The sequence below is a fragment of the Periophthalmus magnuspinnatus genome, chromosome 13 (genome assembly GCF_009829125.3).
Source record: "Periophthalmus magnuspinnatus isolate fPerMag1 chromosome 13, fPerMag1.2.pri, whole genome shotgun sequence".
NCBI classification, from domain to species: domain Eukaryota; kingdom Metazoa; phylum Chordata; class Actinopteri; order Gobiiformes; family Gobiidae; genus Periophthalmus; species Periophthalmus magnuspinnatus.
Window position 1 is genome coordinate 20300117 of NC_047138.1, and position 20729 is coordinate 20320845.

The 20729-nt window shown below is 40.2% G+C and overlaps 1 protein-coding gene across 2 annotated transcripts in view; it reads left to right on the forward strand.

Moving 5' to 3' along the window:
• The window catches only part of robo1 (roundabout, axon guidance receptor, homolog 1 (Drosophila)), a 315801-nt gene that overhangs the window by 282356 nt on the left and 12716 nt on the right, over positions 1-20729 (forward strand). The window contains exons 19-24 of one of the 2 annotated variants that reach the window (XM_055226042.1): positions 1616-1658; positions 7371-7525; positions 13907-14275; positions 15726-15842; positions 19615-19759; positions 20090-20317. In XM_055226042.1, the coding sequence (XP_055082017.1) occupies positions 1616-1658; positions 7371-7525; positions 13907-14275; positions 15726-15842; positions 19615-19759; positions 20090-20317 (1057 nt within the window). The remainder of the gene's footprint in view (positions 1-1615; positions 1659-7370; positions 7526-13906; positions 14276-15725; positions 15843-19614; positions 19760-20089; positions 20318-20729) is intronic. The other variant, XM_055226043.1, reaches the window with a different exon arrangement.

Consider the following 20729-nt stretch of genomic DNA (forward strand, 5'->3'; position numbering starts at 1 on the left):
GAACATGCATGGACTTTAAAAGCACAGTGGAGCACTTCCTGTATTACCACATGACATCACAAGGTGGAACAGAGTGTTTGAGAAAAATAACTCAGCCTAAATATGCAGAGTTTGTGTGTTAAACATGTGTGAATGAAACAAAACACAACTCCGGGTATGTTTGTGATGAGGAAACAACATTATAACATTATAGCCAATTATGAATCAGTGCTCAGTGAGTGAATTCTGGCGGTTCTTTCACATGAGGCCCGTCCATATACTGAGAATGACTTGTATGTGTCTCTATCTGCAGGATAAGGCTCTGGATACAGGCTCAGATGCGACTGTAGTGTAGAGTACAGGTTACATACAGTTCCTTTAGAATTACTCCAAATATGCATGGTTTAATATATTTCTTATATGGGAATTATCTAAGTAAATAAGTTCATCATTTGTTTAGATTAGATTTGCAGTGTAGTGAATGGAAACAGTGAATCTTCATGCTCCTGACAGCAGATGTCACATGTTCTTTCTCTCAATTCTATTGTTGATCTTAATTTATATAATCTATCCTATACCTCCTGTATCTGCCCGGCGCTCCATCTCCACCTCTCTCCTCTCATTGCTTTCTCTACTTCTCTCTGTCTCTATCTTCTGCCTCTCTTCTCTTTTCTCTGCCTCTCTAATTCCTGCATTCTCCTCTCTTCCTCTTCCTCCCTCTCTCTTCCTCTCTTTTTTACCTGCCTCTCTCTCTCTCTTATTTTCCTCCTCTCTCCTTTTTATCTGCCTCCCTCTCTTCTCTCTCTCTCCCTTCACTCCCTCTATGCCTTCCTCTCTCTTCTCCCATTTCCTCTCTTCCTCTTTACATGCCTCCCTTTCATCCTCTCTCATTCTTCCTCTCCTCCTCCCTCACTTTCTCTCTTGTGCTCTCGGTGGATATTGTAATTAAACTTTTTTTTCTTTATCTGTTCTTCACACACTCACACAAGCTTCCGAAAACATCATTCTATACGCGTTGTTGGCTCTCTTAAACTGCTTATACCTTTCCTCTGCTGACTCTTTGTTCTCCTGTTACCGGGTGGCTCTCAACTCAACCCAAAATATGACATGCAATGCAGAGGTGGAAGAACAAAAATCTATATGTAATACAATCAAATGAATTCATTTTTTGTCATTTTGTTTTGCATTTTGAAAAGGTGAGGGGGTTATAACCTTTGAGAAGCTTTGTGAACTTTGATGAAAGAGAGTGAACAGGAAGGGGGGGCAAAGTGGTCTGTGGTCATGTGCATTTTAATAGAAGTCCTTTAACTCCCAGCCCTGTAGAAATATTTTCACTATAATATATTTACTACCATAATCACAACTGAACAAAAATACAAAAAAATGAATACAAAATAAATACATAAATGAATAAATGGTATAGTTTACTTTTGATACTATACTTTTGATACTATAATACAGGATATTACAGTAATTTCTTAATGTTGGTTTCAAGGTAACAGAGCAAAGGATCGTGGTCAATGGACTACTCTCCAAAAATTATATCAGTAGTTCTATTCTGTAGAATTCTGTAATACTATTCTGTTGGATGTGGTAAATATCTTATAATAATTGTGTATTGCTGTTTGTGTTGCAGTGGCCTATCAGAGAGGAGGGGAGGGGGTGAGCAGCGCTGGGAGGTAAGACTTAGGACTCATTGTTTGTTATTATGTGATACTACTACTACTACTACTACTATTACTACTACTGCCACCACCACCATTACTAATACATTATACTACACAAAATATAATGTAAAATGATGCAACAAGCTTCAACTTCATTTATTTACAAACCCCACTTCTATAAAATCAGATCCATATTTTTATCTCATAACTCGCCCCTAATCTGTGTCCAAAGCCGAGTAAATCGTGAAAGCCCAAACAAAGCCAGCACAGTCAGACACACCCACAGATGCACAGTCTCCAAAGAAGGGCTGGGCAGGTGCAGTTCCCCTGGGCGGACACTAGGGGGAGTGCTGTGACTTCTCATTGGGGTGGAGAAGATGGAGCAGAGACAGGGACAAAGACAGAAGCATAGTCAGGAGCTGCCTCACAACATACTCTCCTCCCCCAACTCCTGTTTATACTCCTCTTCCTCTCCTCCTCCTCTTCCTTCCCTCCTCCTCCTCCACTCCTTTACACCTTTTCCAATCCTCCATCACTTATTCTCCCCCACCTCTTCTCCTCCCAGTCTCCTAATAAAAAAATAATCAAATAAACTCTAAAATGAATGCTGAACCTTATATAAGTGATGAGGCTGTGCATCCTCCACCCCTCCACTGTTGCTCTCCTCCTTCTCTCCACCTCTTTCTCTCCTCCTCCTCTCTTCCTCTTTCTGTCCTCCACCTAAATAAGTTAATAAAATCCCCAAATGTTGAATCTTATATATATAAGTGATGAGGTTGACTGTCCTCCACTCTTTTCCTTTCCTCCTCCTCTTCTGTCCTCCTCTTTTCTCCTCTCCTCCACCCTCCTCTTTTCCACTAGTTCTCTTGTCCTCTCCCCCCTCACTCCACTTCTCCATTCCTCCCTCCCTCACTCCTCCTCTCCTCCCCTTCTCTCCTTTCACCCTCCACTCCTCCTCTCTTCTTCCTTCTCTCCTTCACTCCTTCTATCCTCCACCCCACTCTTTTCCACTTGTCCTCTTGTCCTCTTCTCCTGCTTTCCACTCCCACTCGACTCTTCATCTCCTCCCCTTATTGCCCCCCTCCACTCCTCCTCTCTTCCTCCTCTCTTCCTCCTCTAGCTCACTCCTCCTCCTCTCCCTCACTCCTCCCCTTCCCTCCTCTCCCCCTGCTCTCCTCCTCCTCTCCCTCATTCCTTTACTCCCCCTCTCTTCCTCTTCTTTCCTCTCCCCCTCCACTCCTCGACCCCCTTCTTTTCCACTCATCCTCTTGTCCTCTCCTTCCTCACTCCACTTCTCCCTCACTCCTCCTCTTCTCCCCTTCTGTCCTCTCCTCTCCCCCTCCACTCTTCTCTTCCTCCTCCTCCTCTCCTCCCTCGCTCCTCCACTCTTCCCTCACTCCTCCTCTCCTCCACTCATCCTCCTCTCCCTCACTCCTTCACTCCTCTCCTCCAGCAGGCTATGCCGTAGCTCCACCATAGTGCATGTCCGGTTCCACCCAGCCTGCTGCTGTGTGAGGTGGCAGAGGCCTGTGTCTGGGGAGGGGCTGTTTTGGTGGAGATGTGGTGGAGCTCAGACGGGGATTCTGTTTGTGTGTAGTGTCTGAAGACAATAAGAGACAGTGAGCAGCAGACTCAGCCTCTCCACACTCATCTGCAATAGTAATGTGTTTTACGCTAACACTTTGATCTGTGCGCTTCATTTACTGACAATTTAAAACAAAACTAGGGAATTAAGGACAAAATGTTTCCCTTCTCGACAGATTCAAAGTCCCAAAATGGATGGATAACTCTTACCCTCATACCCTTAATTAAATCGGACCTATTCTGCAAACTGGACTTTTCAGATCTTTAATAAGATGCTAGTTGTTTCTTCTCATTGACCCTCTGAAGTTGTTTTTGGAACGATTCATGTTTGAGTAATCTTTGTTCTCCTGTTTTGAAAACATCATTGCTCTGATCAATCCCTGTTTTCACCTCCATCGGTACACTCCCACTATGATGTACGTGCTTCCTTCTCCAGTTTTATTTTCTTAATCAGTGATACTCATAGAATTCTGCAGCATCACATAGTCATTTTGGTACAAGTGAAAAAAATAGGCTGCTCGATAGTGTGATTTACAGCCATCCATAGGGGGCGCCGACAGCATGCGGTGCTTTGTTATGAGGATATTTACATAGACATCAGCTACCATTGGGCACCGCAGTTTTCTAACATCTAAGTCAGCGGACTTCTTTCTTTAATTTAATTTAATTTAATTTAAAATGTGCTAATTAACATAATGATCCAGGGGTGTCAGAGAATATAACTATGGAGCACATACAAGCGTGATATGTCTGCTTTAAAGGGCCTGTACCTGAGTTTAATTTATTCTTGTGAAGATAAGTGCTCTTTACCTCATGCATTGTTTGGTAAAAGCAGAAAAACAAGAAAAAAATTACACTGTAAAATATAATCTGTTCATTTTACAGCATTTTCTCAGGTAATGCCTAAGATAAAAGTCACTGACAGGGTCATCTGTTTTTGTCCAAGCAGGTGCATTGTTACTAAGAATCATGGAAAACCAGCTGTCTGACACCATCCCAGACACTCGACATGCTGCATTTTCAAAACTGACAAAAAGTGAAGTAGCTCTTTAGAATAGCAGAAGCTCTAACATGTATTACACTGTAGTAATCAGATTGAGAAATTAGAACACACAGTTACTTCAAACTCTTTCTCTCTCCCTGTAATATGTTAGTTAAAACTGTACGAGCCATTTGGATGTCATCATGACCACAGAGACCTGGACCTCTTCATTTCTTGCCATACAGGATCAGACTTTGGTATTTCATTCATTCAAGTCACAGAGTCATTTTACAACAATAAAACTAACTTAAAAGATCTAGTGATTATTATAGTGACTTTCAACAGGAAGTCAATGGTTTCTGTTATTAAAGGCCCTCTACCTGATTCAGTGGTTTCTGTTATTACAGGGCTTACCTGATTTATTACCATGTATTTTAGCAAAACATGTCTTGCCTCAGCACAGATATACTGTATAAGCAACTCTTGAGGTCAGTTAATTTATTCTAGGTAGTGGGTGAAGTGTCTTGCTTAAGGACACAACAACAGTTTGCACTACCTGCAAGAAAGTGTGAACATTTAGATCAATATTGTGATTTATAATGAACAAGATGCAATACACATGATTTGGAAATACTAGGGAGAGATCACTAGATTACTCTATGCTCCAAAAGTCTATTTTGCTTTAAGTACCAAAGAGTCTTATTCTTGTTTATTATCTACACAAATATATCTAACCACATTCCACTGACTTCCTCTGTGTATATTGTGAGTCAGCTGCACACTTACACCCTCTCTGCTCCTCTTCCTCCTCACGCCGCTGTCTGATTGAAGAGCCATTGTTCGGTGTAAATTTGGAGTCACAAGACAAATGCGTTCATTAGCCAAAACCGCTCTGCTAACGGCTCACTGAGTGGGAATGCCAACATGAGATTCACTGCTAATTTTGTGTGCCATGGACCTGAATTTGAATACAGGAACAAAACCCAGCTCTCAAAGATGGCTGCCGTGCCTGTGTATGCTAGATTGGTTAGCATCATGAGAAAAATGGTGATGATATTTATGCTGCAATTGGCTTTTGTAGTGGAGTAGTTAGTCTCGAGGCATGTTGAACCAGAGAACTCAGACTGGCGTTATGTGGTGGGATTAGATACCAGAGAGCTTGGCTTGGTTGAGTCCTGGTTTAGACTTGGTCTGGTCAAGTTCAAGGTTCTAGTCCGATTCCACTTTAGACCTTTAGTCCTAGATTTGGTTTGGTTCTATTCTAGTCCTGGTTTGGTCATGGTCTACAACAAGGTCTAGTTCCAAGTGGCTATTACTTATCATAGATAGACTGGTGTTATTTGTGGGGTTCAATGCCAGAGATCTTGGCTTGGTTGGGTCCTAGTCTAGTCCTGGTGTAGTTCCAGTTTCAAGTCCCATCCCAGTTTAGTCCTGATGTAGACTTGGTTTGGCCCTATTCTAGTCCTGGTTTAGTCATAGATAGATAAATAGATAGATTGCTATTGCTAAATATTCTGCAGTGTGGCATTAAATGTATCTATATTGCCATAATTTAAATACAGGTGTTTTTCTAGCTAAAATCCCTTAAAAATAATTAATTCTTACTGTGAGCTGACTCGCCTCCCCACAGATCTGACCTGCCTTTTGCCTGGTGGGTTGTCCTTGTCTTTATGGAGATATATGTTGTCATATATCAAAACCACAACCTGTTACAGAGATAATATATTATCTCCATAACAGGTTGTGGTTTTTGGAGTGTTCTATCCTGTTGTAGCGTTGTTCCCTCATAAAAAACATGCCTTTAGATATCATCCTCGTTTCTTCCAGGCGCTATTCGAACCCTCCTTACGGTTAGTGGTCCGAGCCTGTACAAGGCACCACCCACAAGCCTACGTCACCCATACTCCCACACAGCTATTTTTCATGTAAATAATATACATATTTACATTTAAAAAACTTCACAAACCTGATGCAATGTGCAGTAGTTTCATGAGTGTATGCTGATTGTGTTGTGATACCACTCTGAAGGGGGAGTCACTGATGCAGAGAGCAAAGGGATGACAAAACCTATTAAACATGTTAATACATTGTATTGGGCAAATATAGCATTTTCAAAACAATAAAAGGTAACGTACAAATCCATGCAGTTAATTCACCCACATATTTGTAATAATCTTTCTTTAATATTAAAGATTATGGGTAATTATTGCAAGCTTGAGAGTGGGATTAAAGCTACCAACCTTCCAACTGCTTTGTAATTGAGCTGTAGTGAGGGAGCTGCAGTGAGGGAGCTGCAGTGAGGGAGCTGCAGTGAGAGGAGCTGCAGTGAGAGGAGCTGCAGTGAGGGAGCTACACTGAGGGAGCTGTGGGCTAGGCTGTCTGCACTACACTCACCGTCATTATGCAACACAGTTTAGACTGTTTACATGGCCGAGAGGGAAAACCAAATCCGGATTTCTCACTAATCTCCCTTTTCAAATATTGTGTCTGGGGTTGTGATAAATGTCACGCCACTGTTAGGGCATGAGTGATCTGTTCTATTGTAAACACAGGAGGAATTATTTTTGAGAAAATGTTGAAAGACTTAGTTCACAGTATATTTTAAACATGTGTGTAACAAAAGACTGGAATGGGAACAGCTAAGCTAATACCAAGAATCACGTGCAAATTTTAAGCTACAAAGCTAGCAGCTTTGAACATCACAAGACCTCAGACACAGGAATGTTTGGGTTTACTTAAAGCACCTCTGTGTAACATTTCAGGCAATAACAGTACTAAAGTAAAACAATTTCCATGAAGGTGACCAGGAGGCACTGAAATGTTACACAGTGAGGCTTTAAAACAGTATGAATGTACTGAATGGGCAAAGTAGACAAAATATAAATATGTTCTTATGATAACAGTTGGTTAAAGTGTTTGACGTTGTTGTCATTTTCATTTTATTTTCCCACTGTTTAACAAATAAAGGTTCTCTTATCTCATCACACTCTTGTCTGAACGATTACACTGCAAGTCTTCTTTCTTTTTTGACTACGTTCAAATACATACTAGACCTGTACTTGATATTCTCATCCAGCACATTTCCATAATAACAGGACTACTCTAGTCATAGTTCATTTAACTCACCCTTTTAAACAATTGAATCTCATATGTTTCAGGCCTGGTTTGCTGAACATGGGGGAGAGCGCCACTCAGCCCTGGCTCGCCGACACCTGGCCTAACTCCTGCTCCAACCACAACGACTGTAGCATCAACTGTTGTACTGCGGGCAACGGCAACAGCGATAGTAACCTAGCAACATACAGCCGTCCAGGTAGGTCCCCCTTGGGTGTGGTCCCCCTAGGGTGTGGTCCTGATGTAAACAAGTCCAACAGGTTAAAGGCACTGTCTGCTGTGTGTTGTGGGTTGAACTAATCATACATGTTCATTAATGCCCATATACATGCCAGTGAATATGCAGGTTAGGTTTAAAATTCAAGACATTACTATGAGATATTACTATCCCAGAAAACAAGGGTAATGGCAGTTTTATACTTTGACATATCCATAAGACTGTAATTTTTGTGTTATCATGCTGCCAATCTGCCAGTCTTAGTAGCTCAGAATGTTGAATAAGGAGAAAAGTTTCAGACAGTGTTTTTAGCGCCAAAATGCATGGACAATATGTAATAGGAGTTTTTTTTTTAAGGAAAAGATATAACTTTATTCATCTCAGTGGAAGAGCATAATTAATTTCCCAGTTTTACATGCTGCTAAATGTGAAAAAAAATTAATAAAAAAATAAAAAATAAAAAACAAAACAAGCAAACAACAAAAACATATGTGCAGTGGGCTGGCATCTCCACAAGCCTGATTTGTATTTGACTTGGAGTAGGGCCTCCTCCTGCTTCTTTTCCATGGAAATGTTGTTCCTTTGGCTATGGTATTCCACATTATGGTATATTCTGCTTCCATGGAATTATGCCGTTGTCTTTACACCTCCAGAAAGTTCTATACTGTCACTTTAAGTACAAAGTTATTTTTATAATAAAAAAATAATAATCATGAACACACACTACACACACTATTACAGTGACATCACATGATCAAATTTCTACAAGTTTTTTTCTTTTTTTTTTTTTTCAAATTTAAGAAACCAAATCAAAACTCCTCACCAAACAGTAGCAGATATGAGCTACAGAAGAGAGGAGGAGAGCAGAGGAGAGCGAAGAAGAGGGGAGGATCAGATCAGAACACAGGCTGTATTATATGTGGGTTAGCCCCCTGGAGACCCCCCCCCCCCCACCTCCTCTCTTCCCCCTCCTTTCCCCCTCTCTCTGCAGCTTTGTGCCTGCCTTAGACCTGCTCGGAAGATCAGACACCAAGGTTGCCAGATATTCAGAGTGCAACAAGCGACCAAGCCTGTGAGAAAAGGAAAATCCCAAAACAAGCTACCTGAGCCCCAAATAGAAGCAGCTAGTTAAACGTTGTGCGTCAAGGCTGAACTAGCATGATTGAGATGTGCATATTTGTATTAGCATATTTAACATGAACAACAGCTTTAAAACAGTAGGAAGGAACAGCCCGCACTCTTGGAGGACACATACAAGTGTGTCTCACTCTCAGTATATGGACAGGCCTCATGTGAAAGAACCTCCAGAATTCACTCACTGAGCTGCAGAGGCTGCACTAGCACTGATTCTTCATTGACTGCAGGTTCTGGGGTTTTGGTAGTGACCATTATTGGATAATAGTTTTGAAAAAAAACAAAAAACACAATCCGCAACTCTCAAAATTTGCAAGCCACTTTCCGAATAAAGAAGCCCAAAGTCATTATGAAGAAGCAGACTTGGCAACTCTGACAGGAACTTGTGCATGGTTCTTCAGAGAAGGGGAGAGGAGCTTTGGGGAGGGGGGAAGGGAGCAGGCAGGCGCAGTTGTGCTAAGCTAATTTACATAATGGAAGATGCTAATGTTATAGTTGTTGTCATGCTATTGTTTTGTTTATGAAGGGAATCAGAGAACAAAAAAACTAAAAACATGAAAAGAATGTAGGTTTGTACAAGAAGGCAGTGTGGGTTAGTATAATTATTACTGCTACTACTACTACTGCTACTACCACTACTACTACTACTACTACTACTACTATTCGAGTACTACTGCTACTATTAAACTGATAACATGCTTCATATATTATGTAATTGAAATACTTGACTTCAATGTGCTTAGTGAGTCTATTGAGAAAGTTTAATACACAATGTAACTTTTCTGATGAAGGGTCAGTTACCTGCTAGTCTCCATGGAGATGATATTGCTTTGCCTGCAATGTTGTTGCATTTATTAATTTACAAGTGTTTGTATTGCTCAAAAATACCTTTAAAAACTTTGAGTGGCCTTGCCTATTCTCAGATCTGAAAAGATTCTAACTTAGTCTGGTGGTATTACTTGTTTGTCTCCATGGAAATACACAAGTTTAATGCCATACTGTGGAACATTAAACTCTACAACATCTCTGTGGAGACAAGCAGGTGGCTGGCCTTCCTGCAGAAATGACATACAATTTTGTTGTATAGTCCAACAATAAATTCTGGCTATGTGCAGCAATTGTCTTCATTCATAATCACCTGTGGATATAACATCTCCATGGAGACAAGCAGAAAACAAACCCTCCCCTAGGAAGGTTACATAGTGACCCTTTAAACTTCATATGGAGGGAGACAATGACATGACCTTTTGTAGCATAGTCTAACAATAGGGTCTGGTTATGTGCTTCATATTAGTCTACATTCATAATCACCTATGTTTAATACTATAATATCTCCATGAAGGCAAGCAAGCAACAGACCCTCCCCTGGAAGTTACATAGTGCACCTTTAAATTTCATATTTGGAAGCAGACAGTATGCTTATGCAGTATTGATACTCAGCAGCGAATGTCATCAAGATTCCCTGGGGGTGTGATGCTAACTAGAGGCACTGCTCTGTCTGAAGCTGTTATTTAGCTTAGACTTTAATCTAAGGTTTATTTTAATACAATCTGACCATAAAGAACTGACTTAGCTGAACTACAAAGTGAGTTGAATTGTGCGGTTAAGCAAGTCCCTCTCAAATAACATTGCATTCACAAGCTACCTAGCATTAGCCAAACTTTTTTTTTGGAAATCAAACTCCTAAACAGGACCATGAACGCTTGAATTGATCACAGGCTCCTGAAAATGTGCCCTTTAAATGCATTTTGTAGTATTTCCTTCAGATTTCAAATGATTTTACCCCCAGCGTGATGTCACTGCAAAGAATCAATAGTCTAACAATACATTCTGGTCATGTGCTCCACATTTGTCTCCATTCATAATCACCACTGAAAAAATGAAAACTCAGTAGTCCATAAAAATACCATTGTGTCATATTTTAGCTTTAATCAGACCTGGGGAAGTTGGAGCAGGGGTAGAAATACTTCAGTTTAGATGACTCACAGTGGGACTAGCATCACCGGGGCAACCATAACTCCAGCTGTCCCTTCTAATATACTGTGTACTCCGGGTCACTCCACCACCAGCTCCATGCCACAAATCTCTCTCCTCGCATTAAGAATCTATCCAGTAGACTTTACAACCAAATCTGGCATTTCCTTGTGTTAAAAAAATGTGAGTTTGAATTGTTTAGCCCCTGTTTCACATAGTGTGAGCAGTTTAGAGAGGGGGTATTTTACTTCTATGGGGTTTTATCTGCTAACACATAACATATTTAGATCACCATGTTACCTTTTACTTTTTTGAAAATGCTATATTTGCTGAAAACAAAAGTGAAACATATAAAACATAATGCATCTTTAATCAAATTTTCAAAAACCCTCTCTTTAAGCAAGCTAAGTTAAAGGTGATGTAGTGTTCAAAACTGGCCCTTGTGAGCTTTTAGTCATGTTGGTCTCTTGTTACCTCCTCAAAAACATACCTGGAGTTGTGTTTTGTTTCATTCACATATGTTTGAGTAACCTTTATTATTAATCTGTCTAAATCTCCAAAGCTCAAAATACTCTGTTCCACCTTGTGATGTCATGAAGCGGTAGTCTTCAAGTTAACAGCTCCTTTTACCTTTAGTTCAGTAGAGATTAGCAATTCCAGGGTTTAAATAATCCAAATGATTCTAATGAAGGTGTATTGAATTTAAAAGCACAGTGGAGCACCACATGATATCACAAGGTGGAACAGAGTGTTTTATGCTTGAGAGAAGAACTGAGCCTAAATATGCAGGGTTTGTGTGTTAAATATGTGTGAATGAAACAAAACACCATTGAAGGTATGTTTGTGATAAGGAAACAACATTATAACATAGATCAGAAAATAGCCTAATATGGGCCCTTTAATGACCGTACCTTTGAACACATGAGAAATATTAAAGTTATAACAACTCCATGTAAGCCTGCTTTGCTTTGTGCAAATTGTCAGTCCTTCAGTGAAACCATCCTGGTTTCATTCCATTGTCTAAAGTACTGCAACAAAGCATTTTACACAACCTCACCAAATATTATCACTTACTCATGAATGAAACAAAATCTTCCTGATATGTTTTGGACAAGAAAATGCCATCATATCAGGATTATTTTGCATAACATGTCTCCTGTACCATGGAGATCGCACTCTTGCACTATAGCTGTGCGCCAAACCCGAACTGCGGCATATTACAAGGATCACTGCCTAGGTGACAGAGCAAAGCAATAGGAGTTAATGTCCCTTTATGTGAGCCATAGGGCAGCTTTCAAATGTGGCGCTTTGAAGTGTCGCACTGAAACCCGCTTAGTACCCACCCCTTTCGGGCACCCGCGGCCGCACTCACTATTTACCACTTTGCTCGGCTCGGAACGTCGGAGGGATTTGAATATTTTATGAGGCGCAGAAAATTGGATGTGTCAGATGAGATGTGCAGCCTTTGATTCCAACACGTTTCGCTGTCCCAGTCGATGAGAAGGGAGCAACCCACAGCACGAGGGAAGGGGGAGGGGGGCTATTGGTGACAGCTAGCGGTGAGTTATGGCTAAAGCCCAGGGAGAAGGCAGAGCGGCCAGGCGAGCTAGAGAGATTTATGTTTGGCAAAATGATGTATTGTAAAATTGTGCGTGTGAAAATGAGCAGTTAAATCCTTTTGGACCAGTGGAATTACAAAACCTATTTTATTAATGCCACGTTTTGAAATTATGCAATGCAGTGCTGAGAATACTGATATGTACTTTATGTTCAACGTCGAAAAAAAGCCAGTTAAGTCACCTTCCAATAAATGGTTTCACCAATAATTAAGATTTAATTGTGTAATGCATATTCAAATGAGTATATTTTGAGAAATAACCTAATTTTTGCTATATGTATAAAATGACTCCATTATATATTCTTGTTAGCATTCTCATTTCTCAAACAAAAGCAAAGCCAAGGTTCTGTTCTAATAATCAGTTTTGTTTTAGCTTAGTACTAAATGGCTAGACCTGTTACAGTCCTGATCACTCCTAAACACACACCTATATATTAAAAATGTATATTTTAATTAAAGTTACACTATGTAACATCATATGGCATGTCACCTGCATGATTCCATGGAAATAAAAAGTTAAAACCACACTTCTGAACATTCTCCATGGAGTTTGATAATTTTTATGCTGTACTGTTATTAATATCAATATGGCAAGGCAAGTTTAGTTGTATAGCACAATTGGTGTACAAAGTAATTCAAAATACAGAATAAGAAAGATATTAAAATCACAATACAACAAACCAAAACATAAATAATCATCATAAACAGAACATTAACATTAAATTAAGAGTAGAGTGCAGACTAAAAACCTTTCAGTCATATGCACAACTAAACAGAACCATTTGGACCTCAAAGTAGAGGTCTTCAGAGAGCTTGTTCCAGGTTTTAGCTTTATAAAACTCCAGTGCTGATTCCCCATGTTTAGCCTTGACTCTGGGCAACAGCAGGAGGCCGGTCCCTGAAGTCCTCACAGTGTGAGATGGTATATCTGGCACTAACATGTGGGAGATGTACTTTGGTGCTAGGCCATGGAGAGATTTGTACACAAGTAGAGCTCTTTTAAAGTGTATTCTCTGAGCCACAGAAACAAGTGCAGAGACCTGAGCACAGGACTTATGTGCTTGCACTTCCTACTTCTAGTCAGGACCCAAGCAGCAGCGTTCTGGATGTACTGCAGCTATCTTAACACTCATTTGGAGAGGCCAGTGAGCAGGCCGTTACAGTAGTCTAACCTACTGGAGATAAATGCATGGAGAAGTCTCTCCATGTCTGGTTTTGATATTATTATAGCCAAAGGAAAAACATTTCCATGGAAACAAGCAGGAAGAGACCCCCCTCCCCTGGGCCAAATAAGAGTCAGGTTTGTGGAGATGCCCACTCACATTAAGGACAGAAGTTTTTCAGTGGAATAAAAACAACACTATTAAAAAAAAAACAAAAAAAAAAAAACAAATGTTGAAATTATGATATATAAGCAATAAAGCAACCTTTAATATGTTACAGAAATGTCAGGTAAGAGTTGATGGGGATTAAAGTATTTCTACAAAGTCTGGAAAAATAAAGCCATCTGACTTAAAACGTAACCCAAACAAACATTCAATTGCACTCTAATAGTAAGGTGATTCCCTGTGACCACTTGGGTAAATAAGAGTGGTGACAGTGGACAACCTTGACCAAATCTCCCCCATGTCCTGTAGCCGACTGCATCGCCAGCTACAACAACCAGCTGGACAACAAGCAGGCCAACCTCATGGTCCCAGAGTCTGGGGTCTACAGCGACGTGGACCTGTCCAACAAGATCAACGAGATGAAGACCTTCAACAGCCCCAACCTCAAAGATGGCCGATTTGTGGGTCCCGGAGGGCAGCCCACCCCTTACGCCACCACACAGCTCATCCAATCCGCCATACTGGGCAACAACATGAACGCGGACCGCATGGGGACTGGGGGGAGTGGGGGAGGAGGAGGTGGGGGAGGTCTGGGGGGCGGGGGGGACCTCAACGAGAAACACTGTTGGAAGCCCGGGCACCACCAGAACATCATGGAGCAGAACAAGCTGAACAAGGGTGAGTGCGGTGGATCATCTGTTGTGGTGGACATTTTGAAACATCTCCACAAGTCTTCACCTTCCATCAGCTTCTCCACTCGTCTTCTTCCTGGCTTTCAGAAGACTTCCATGTTTCCTGTTTTTGTTTGCTTCCATAATGTTCCTGTTTGACATTTCACTCCTGCCTCTCAAAATGCAGTGCTGGATGAAGTACTCAGCTTTGTTACTTAAGTAAAAGTACAGATGAAGAGACGAAAGGTTACTTAAGTGTAAAAGTATTACATTAAAAATCTACTTAAGTAAAATCATTACCCGTTTACAAAACTAAAGAGTAAACATATTTCACACAAATTCTGAGTTCAGTTAAAGTACTTAATGTATATTGATTAAAAAAGCTTATTTTTGGTCAACACTAGCAATACAAATCAATGTATAAATTTTTCTAGTGTTTTTTTTTTTTTTTTTGTATATATTTTTGTTTACTCAAAGAAGACTTGAGCTGAAAAAAACTTTAGCCAGCATGCTTACCATGAATGTCTTAAAAATAACCCTTTAAAGCATACAAAAAATGTTTATACTTTTCAATCCTGTTCAAAATGTAGTAGAAAAGTACAGATACCTGCTCTCAGTACAGTACTTTTACTTTTGTGCTTTGTTACTTTGCATCACTGTCAACATGAATTTCTTCCATCTTTCTGTCTTTGTCTCTACAAATCTCTTTAATGTTTGAATCTGTAAAACTAGGCAGGTCTGAAAGATTTACATTATGCAGTTTTGTGATCTCAGTGTCAGCACTTATCTTTGGTAGCACATTTTGGATGAAATGGCAAAGATAATAAAAAGGGGTCAAACAAAGCTATCATCAAATTTTCATCTATGTGTTGATAGTTTTGAGTACTGCATGAGCTTGAGCTGCATGTTGGTTTCACTAACAAAATATAGTTTCATTTGGGCAGTATGTAGTTGAGGTATCATCTGAATATAATTGGAGAATAATTTAAAGAAAGCAGTCAAATCAGATTTGACTATAGTAGAGTTCCTGTTTATTTCTTATAAAACAAATTAGAGGCCCTGTACCTGATTTTTTATTATAAAGCATTTTTTGTCGGATAATCAAGAAGTGCACATTAGCAAACTAGTTGCTGTTAGCATTACAGCAAAAATGCTTATAAACTCATCATGGTGAATAATTAGGCTGCTCAGATTGCACAAGGTAAGTAAGGAATAATATTGGGCCACTGCAAACCGCTTAAAATAAACTGCTTCTGTTTTTCATGTTTTTAAGACAGAAAAAATCAGGTACAATGCCTTTAATTAAAAAAAACAAAAACAAAAAAAAACAACAAACAAACATAAAGTTACAAAATTTGTTGCAGCTGCCATCCATCTGATTTGTTAATGTAAAATTCTAGAATGACAAAAATTACATAAGGAGTCTTGTAAATTTGTCCTGTCTTTGCATTGCCCAGACCGCTACAGAGGAGGGGACAGCCCAATGCCAGCCACCATCCCTTACAACCAGCCCCACGACAGCCACACCGGGGGGTCTTACAACAGCTCGGACCGGGGCAGCAGCAGTACCTCAGGTAACACCATATACCGTGTGTATATGTGTGTGTGTGTATATATATATATATATATATATATATATATATATATATATATATATATATATATATATATATATATATATATATATATATATATATAAATGGACATAGCTAACCTGCTAGCCGCCCTGTTCCAAATAGGAAGTGAGCAAGTGCGCATTTCCAGCTCCATTGACTCCAATTCACTTGAAAACACTGAAAAGCTGTCGCCCCTCTCTCTATAACTGCTGCTGTTAGGCTCATTATTTTTGGTCTTTTTATTTTGCTACTGTTGTTATTCTTATTGAGCTGTATATGAAGGTGTGTAGGTGGGATTCTTCAAGGTGTGTAGTTTCCCCTTTCAGCTTCATCCAAAAAAGCCTAATCCCTCATCTAGGTACTCAAAATTTTGTCTCAGAACTACTACAGAAGCAAAGTCTGGTTCAAATTTAGTTGTAAAAGACAAAATATATACTTTAACCATATTGTTGTCTTGAATGGGTAGACTCATTGGGTATGAATATGTGTAGACCCAAAATATGTCTCCACATATGTGCTAGTTCTAAGCAATGATAAATTGAGTGCATTTGTATGAATGGTATGAAATTTGACATTACTTTTTTTCTGTATTTCATAATTTTATTTTCACTTTTTTGGAAATGTACTAGTTTTATTGATACCAAATCTGTGTAAATGAAACAAAGTGCTTACCATGCAATTAAGTTACAAAATTAACATCATTTTCATTGTGTTATAACATTCAGTGCCTTTCTTATCCAACAATAGCATCCTTAGCTCATAGGAAATTAGCACCTGCGTCTCTCCGTCTTTCTAATTTTAATTCAGTTTTATTTATTTCTTTCCTCTCATTTTTTTCTCTTGTTGGTGTGAACCGTGTCATCTCTCTTTCTCCCACTGTAATTTAAAAAACAATTTTCCTCAAAAGCAATAAATCAGTATGAGAAGTTAATAAGGCATACTTTAAAATGGTAATGTGATTAATTTCCATGTCGCCTTATCTTAAACCGCAGTTCAAACAGAGATGCCAGGAGAGATTCAAAAACATAAACAAGGCATGTTCCAGTGTTTGACCCACGCCGCTGGTCAAATGCTGGGACAAGCTTTCATTCGTCATCTGGTTGTTCAATCCAATGAAATAAACAATAAAAAAAAAAAAAAATGAATACAGAATTTACCGGTCAATCTATGTTCCTACCCTCACCTATGGTCATGAGCTCTGGGTAATGACCGAAAGGACAAGATCGCGGATACAAGCGGCTGAAATGGGCTTCCTCCGCAGAGTGGCCGGGCGCACCCTTAGGGATAGGGTGAGGAGCTCGGTCACACGGGAGTAGCTCGGAGTAGAGCCACTGCTCCTACACGTTGAGAGAAACCAGCTGAGGTGGCTCGGGCATCTGCTCAGGATGCCTCCTGGACGCCTCCCTAGGGAGGTGTTCTGGGCATGTCCCACCGGGAGGAGGCCCCGGGGAAGACCCAGGACACGCTGGAGGGACTATGTCTCTCGGCTGGCCTGGGAACGCCTTGGGGTCCCACCGGATGAGCTGGAGGACGTGTCCGGGGTGAGGGAAGTCTGGGAGTCCCTGCTTAGACTGCTGCCCCCGCGACCCGGCCCCGGATAAGCGGAAGAAAATGGATGGATGGATGAATACAGAAATGACTTTACCTTCACCTCTTACATTTTTAAGTATAATTCCTGAAAATATATTAAATTTTATTTATTACATGAGTTAGGATTAAACAGATGTGAAATGTCTTGAATGGGCGTTCTTGCTGGCAAAATGGCCTTAAAGAAAGAAGGTGCGGGTTTGATTCCTGGGTCATATGTGGAGTTTGCATGTTCTCCCTGTATCTGTGTGGGTTTCCTCCAGGCACTCCAGTTTCCCTCTTCAACCCAAATTCTTCAGCTACAGTAGTTCTTACCCAGCCCAGTGGCATAGCAGAATTGGTCAGAAAACAGATTTCCTACCTAACCTTAACTACTCACCGTAAGCTTCTGAATTTAAGTTCTTGTCCTTTTGGTCTGTTGCTTTCCGCACATTTTTCCCCCTTCATGTTGTGTAGCTATCCTTGATTTACTTTAGCATAATTGGAGCAGTAATCTGATTGTGCGCTAATGTCCGCGGGTGGACAAGTACAAATGACGACGCGTCGCATACGACATGCTAGGCTGCTACACTAATGCCACATATCAATTCTGCTTCACGCTGGAACTTTAGAGTTATTAAAACCCAAAACCCAAAAGCCGCACCTCACAGCTCATTGCTCCGGACTCCTAATAGTTTGGTTTAATTGGAGCCGTTCGTGCCATTTCCTCAGAAAACCTTTTGGGCACCGGGGGAAAATTGCTGCTTTATAGTTTTTCTACATCAATTAACAAGCGAGAGGTTTGAAAGCACCGGGCGCGACGAGGGGCCGCCTTAGTCTCTACACTCTCTTGTGTAAAATTATTTCTCCAGTTAATATGTTATTGGGAGTTTTCTTTGCTAAATGAGTTTGTTCATGTTACGACTAACAGCCACTCGGGGATATAATATGCAGAATGTGGTAGTGTCCCTCTTACAGATGAATAAAGGGCTGCACAATATCTTGCAAATGTATCGATATCCCTACAAATTTAGTGGATTCTCCATCTGACCAAAATGTACTGTTTTTTATGTTAAATTTGCCTTAGAAATCCAGAATGAGCTCTGTATTTTTGATAGAGATTGCTATCAGTCTGGTCTCCACTTCCTCTGTTCCACCTCAAGCCCGATCAAACGTGATTGTTCAGTCAGATTTGTTTTTTCAGTGACACACGTGAAACGGAGGAGCTCATTGGTCTTCTATGATTTACAAATAAAATCAAATCTATTTCACCTCAGATTAACAGAGTTTGGGCTTTGCTCATTGATTCTGCAAAAATCCACCATATTTTTCTGCCCCATGTGATTTTTTTGTTTGTTTATTATTTCCGATAAGGACGAACCATGTGTATCCCTGATTGGTTAATCCACTTGTTAATCATGCGCATTTGAAAACAGGGAGATTCACTGATGACCAGACTCATATCTTCATAAAGTACTGAAGTGTGTTTTCTGAATCCAGGCAAATATTATATAAGACTTTAAATTTAATTGATTAAATAAGTTTTAGTTTTTTTTTAATGATTTCCAATGAAGTCCAATGACTTAGTCTTGGTTTCATTTGACAGAATTTCACTAGTATATGTAAAACATATACTTGTCTGTTTTATTATAAATTATTGAGTCAAAAAGTATAGTAAATATATCACAATCATATAGACAGTACAGTATGCAATATTGTGCAGCCCGTTGCAGGACTCAGTATTCTTGTATCTATATTCTTTACAAAAAAAATGTGTCAAAGCATATGCATGACCTTTTGAGGACTTTTCACCATTCGAAATATATGATGGTATTGTTTTAAATAGTTAATTGCAGTCCCAAATTAGCATAATTCTGAAATCTGCAGATATTTGTTACTTGATATTAGTTGGTTATCTGTGTGATCATCCTGATTTTTGAGTGTTTCAAATACATTATTTGTGGCAATTACATTTGTCCATTTATTCTAAATTGGAGAACTTCTACACAGAACAGCATATTGTTCAATAATCTGTATTTTCAATTTGTATTGCAGTAGTTTGAAGTACGTGATTTCTGAGTCCATGTACATGCTTCCATTTTTTCTGTGTTATTTGTCTTTGAATTGCATGATTAACTCTGGTCTTTCTTTTGTTCTGGAGCAGGAAGCCAAGGCCAGAAGAAGGGCATGCGGACACCCAAACTGCCCAAACAAAGCACAATGAACTGGGCTGACCTGCTTCCCCCGCCCCCTGCTAACCCACCCCCCGGGCGCACCTCCAATGACTACGCCATGACCATGCAAGACAGGTACTGAACCTGGTGTATAAATTCTCCTTTCAGTTAGCTGTAATATTCTGTGCAACGCTCCACCCACACGACTACATCACCCATGCCCCTGCACTACAACTCTCCATAAATATACAAAAACATGGTACAAAACATGACAAAACTGTACACAGCAACTTGACAAACCTGATGTGATGTGCAGTAGTTTCATTAGTGAGATGCACGCTCGTTGTGTTGTGATAGTGCTCTGAAGGGGGAGCAAAGGAAAGGAAGACTCAGATTCAATGCTTATTTTCAATGATGAACTTTTTTACCCTTTGACTACTAATAGCATGTGTTCTTTTTATCCAGCTGTGACCCGGACATGCAGTGCCCCATGACCCCCTCACACATGTACCTGCAGCCCGACGAGCTGGAGGAGGAGGAGATGGAGAGGGGACCTACACCACCCATCAGAGGGGCCGCCTCCTCCCCCGCAGCGGTGTCCTACAGCCACCAGTCCACAGCCACCCTCACCCCCTCTCCCCAGGAGGAGCTACAGCCTATGCTCCATGACCCGCACGACAGCCACGAGCGCAGGTGAGGCGGGGATGACTTCTTTGTTTTGGTTTTGATTTCATTTTTGGCAAACAAATTGTGCTCCACAATCTTAGAATTCCTTCTGGGAAAGTTGGAGTACATTTCAGATTCAAAATGACAAAATCCAATATGGCTGCACTCTGCATTTGGATAAAGTTATTGATTCTACATGTTTGTTTGTTTTTGTTTTTGTTTTTTTTTATTTGCTCCTTACTCTGCACCCCATTGATCTGTGAACCGACAGATCTACTTGGACTAGACTTTTTTCTTTTTTGTAAATCCCCAAAAGGGTCCCCAGGGTCAAACTACATTTAAACCAGGATAGCCAATGTGTAGATGTGTCCAGGACTGACATGCAGCAGATGACATTTTGTGCTTGTGTCTTTTCTATAATTAAAATCTATGACACTTA